Here is a 2,393-nt window from a genome sequence, read left to right as displayed (position 1 = left end):
GACAAAGGAGTTCTTCCAAGAGAATAACATCACTCTTTTGGACCATCCTGCATGTTCCCCGGATCTAAACCCAACTGAGAACATTTGGGGATGGATGACAAGGGAAGTTTACAAAAATGAACATCAGTTCCAGACAGTGGTGAAGCCATCTTCAACACTTGGAGCAACGCTCCCACTAGCCTCCYGGAAACACTGGCATCAAGCATGCCTAAACCATTGTTTGAAGTCATCAACAAGAATAGTGGAGCTACTCTTTACTGAGTCCTTTTTTTGACACTTTGATTTCTGTTTTGGGGGGTTTTCGGTTTTTTTTTTTTTGAGCTATGGTCTTAAACTTTTGATCAGCTGAAAAAAAATCACGTTTGAGTGTAAATGCAGTTTTCAGACAATTCCCTGCTCAAAAGTTCTTGTCTCTTGCACTGAGTTCTTCTTTTAACATTGTGAAGCTCTACTTAGAACCTTCTTAAGATCCAATAGAGCAAAATGCAAATTCTTGCACTTTTTTGACTGGTCTTAAGATTTTGATCAGGAGTGTACATATGATATTGATCCACAGCAGGCATATGATGACGATATGGATCAATGGTTTTGTTTTACTTTGATATAAATCATTTAATCGATATATCAGAGTGGATCAAAGTATTGTTACACCCCTAGTGAAGATGTGGAGGTCTAAGATTTCAACTGCACAAGGTTGGTATCCATTTTCTAAATACTTGGACTGATTCATATATCCCTTCCTCACTGATGTAAAAAGTTGGATGAAATGTGACATGAGCATTCAGACTGAGGTCACTTTGAAAAACATCCGATATGGATCAGATTTAGTACTACATACTGAAAAGACCTGAGTCAGATAAAAAAAAAAAAGGATTTTTCACATTCAGACCATCATGAAAACATCTGAAATGGGGCGAATGTTCCTGCAGTGTGAAAGCAGCCTACGTGTTACTGAAAAATAAAGACGGGATCTGYTTTAATTATGTCTCGTTTTCCTCCTGTACCTACTTTTGGAGTTTGCTCCACAGAAGCCTGCAGCACAGCGGGTTGGGAGGAGGCAGCAGAGACTGGGATGGTCTTTCCAGAATAGGTTCCCTGTGAGGATGACAAAACCAGCAGACCCTCTTTATATAAATAACTACATAAATAAAAAGGAAACCTTCTTATGTCAGTGCATCAAATATAAAAGATCACCATCTCAGTTGCAGAGAATGGGTTGTACTCTCCAAGGTTGTCAGAGACCCTGCTGGTGGCCTGAGTGACTGAAGCATCCTGGAAAACATCAATGAATTAACTTGTGTAAAGAAATAGACTCAGGAAATGTGCAGCCACCTCTCAGTCAAAAAAMGGGAGAATTTGAATGACATCATAATAACAGAACTATACTTTAGTGCCAGCTGAAGCTAAATTATTAGTTTTATTATTTGTAAAAAAAGAAAAAAAAAACTACAAGAATTATACAAATGAAGACCAGTCAGGTGAGGAGTGCAAACTGAAAAAAAAAAAAAAAAAAAAAAATGGAATGAGGAACAGATGATGGCTGACAAGCTGGAAGCACCTGTTGCGTTCTGCTCACCTGCCCAGGTGAGAATAAATGATAAAAACTAATATTCCCAGTAAAATTCAGCCTACGTAAGAGCTAATATGTGTTATATATTATATACGTGACAAATGTAGGACAGGAAACACACAGGCCGAACCCAATAACCAACCAAACAGGTTTTTCTTTTTTTCTTAGCAGCGTATCTCTTTCAGTCTTCACTTTCCACCGTCGACTCACCGACACGACACTCACCTGGAACGGGTTCACGTCCACTGGGTCTGCGAACGGGTTGCTGTCGAGTCCCGACATGTTGGAGGAAAGTTATTATTATTGTTTTAAATGTGAAATAAACACCGACAGCTCTCCCGTCGTCTCCTCAGCCTCCGCGGTGCTGCTGCTGCTGGTGCCTGCCTGCCTGCCTGCGTGACACCGGGCCTCTGCGCATGCGCAGTCTCACCACAGGTAGGCAGCGTCATCAGAGGTTTGTCTCTCGAGGAGTCATTTCTTCTGTCAGCCCCACTTTYACTTCTTAAATAAAACTGTAAATTGGTCCCAAGCGTGAGCATTTCACATGACAGTCTGCTGTTTGTCCTGGACTGTAGGGGGTCCGTGAAGGCAACACAAGCTGCTTTTCTAACCTGCAGTCTGAGGACACGTGGTGCCTTCAGGTGTACTGGAAAATGTTAAATTAAACTACTGATCAGGTTAAAAAATAAAATAAAACCTCACATGGGTTATGCTACGCAGGTATTTCTATTAACGTGCATCATTGCTGTATTTTCAGTTCAAACATTAATTTTAGCSTACTGACACTAAAGGTTGATTATAGACCAGATCATAGCTTTCTGTG

General features: G+C 40.6%; 1 protein-coding gene across 1 annotated transcript in view; it reads right to left on the bottom strand.

Annotated features, from left to right (window-relative positions):
* Positions 1-2,072, bottom strand: part of scamp2l (secretory carrier membrane protein 2, like) — a 9,685-nt gene extending 7,613 nt beyond the window's left edge. The window contains exons 1-3 of the mRNA XM_014001588.1: positions 1,796-2,072; positions 1,195-1,272; positions 1,009-1,095 (exon numbers count right to left, since the gene is read on the bottom strand). Of these exons, the coding sequence (XP_013857042.1) occupies positions 1,009-1,095; positions 1,195-1,272; positions 1,796-1,852 (222 nt within the window). The 5' untranslated portion in view covers positions 1,853-2,072. The remainder of the gene's footprint in view (positions 1-1,008; positions 1,096-1,194; positions 1,273-1,795) is intronic.
* Between the last annotated feature and the right edge of the window lie 321 nt (positions 2,073-2,393).

Source organism: Austrofundulus limnaeus, unplaced genomic scaffold (assembly GCF_001266775.1).
Source record: "Austrofundulus limnaeus strain Quisiro unplaced genomic scaffold, Austrofundulus_limnaeus-1.0 Scaffold9, whole genome shotgun sequence".
NCBI classification, from domain to species: Eukaryota; Metazoa; Chordata; class Actinopteri; order Cyprinodontiformes; family Rivulidae; genus Austrofundulus; species Austrofundulus limnaeus.
This window is presented reverse-complemented; position numbering and strand designations above follow the sequence as displayed.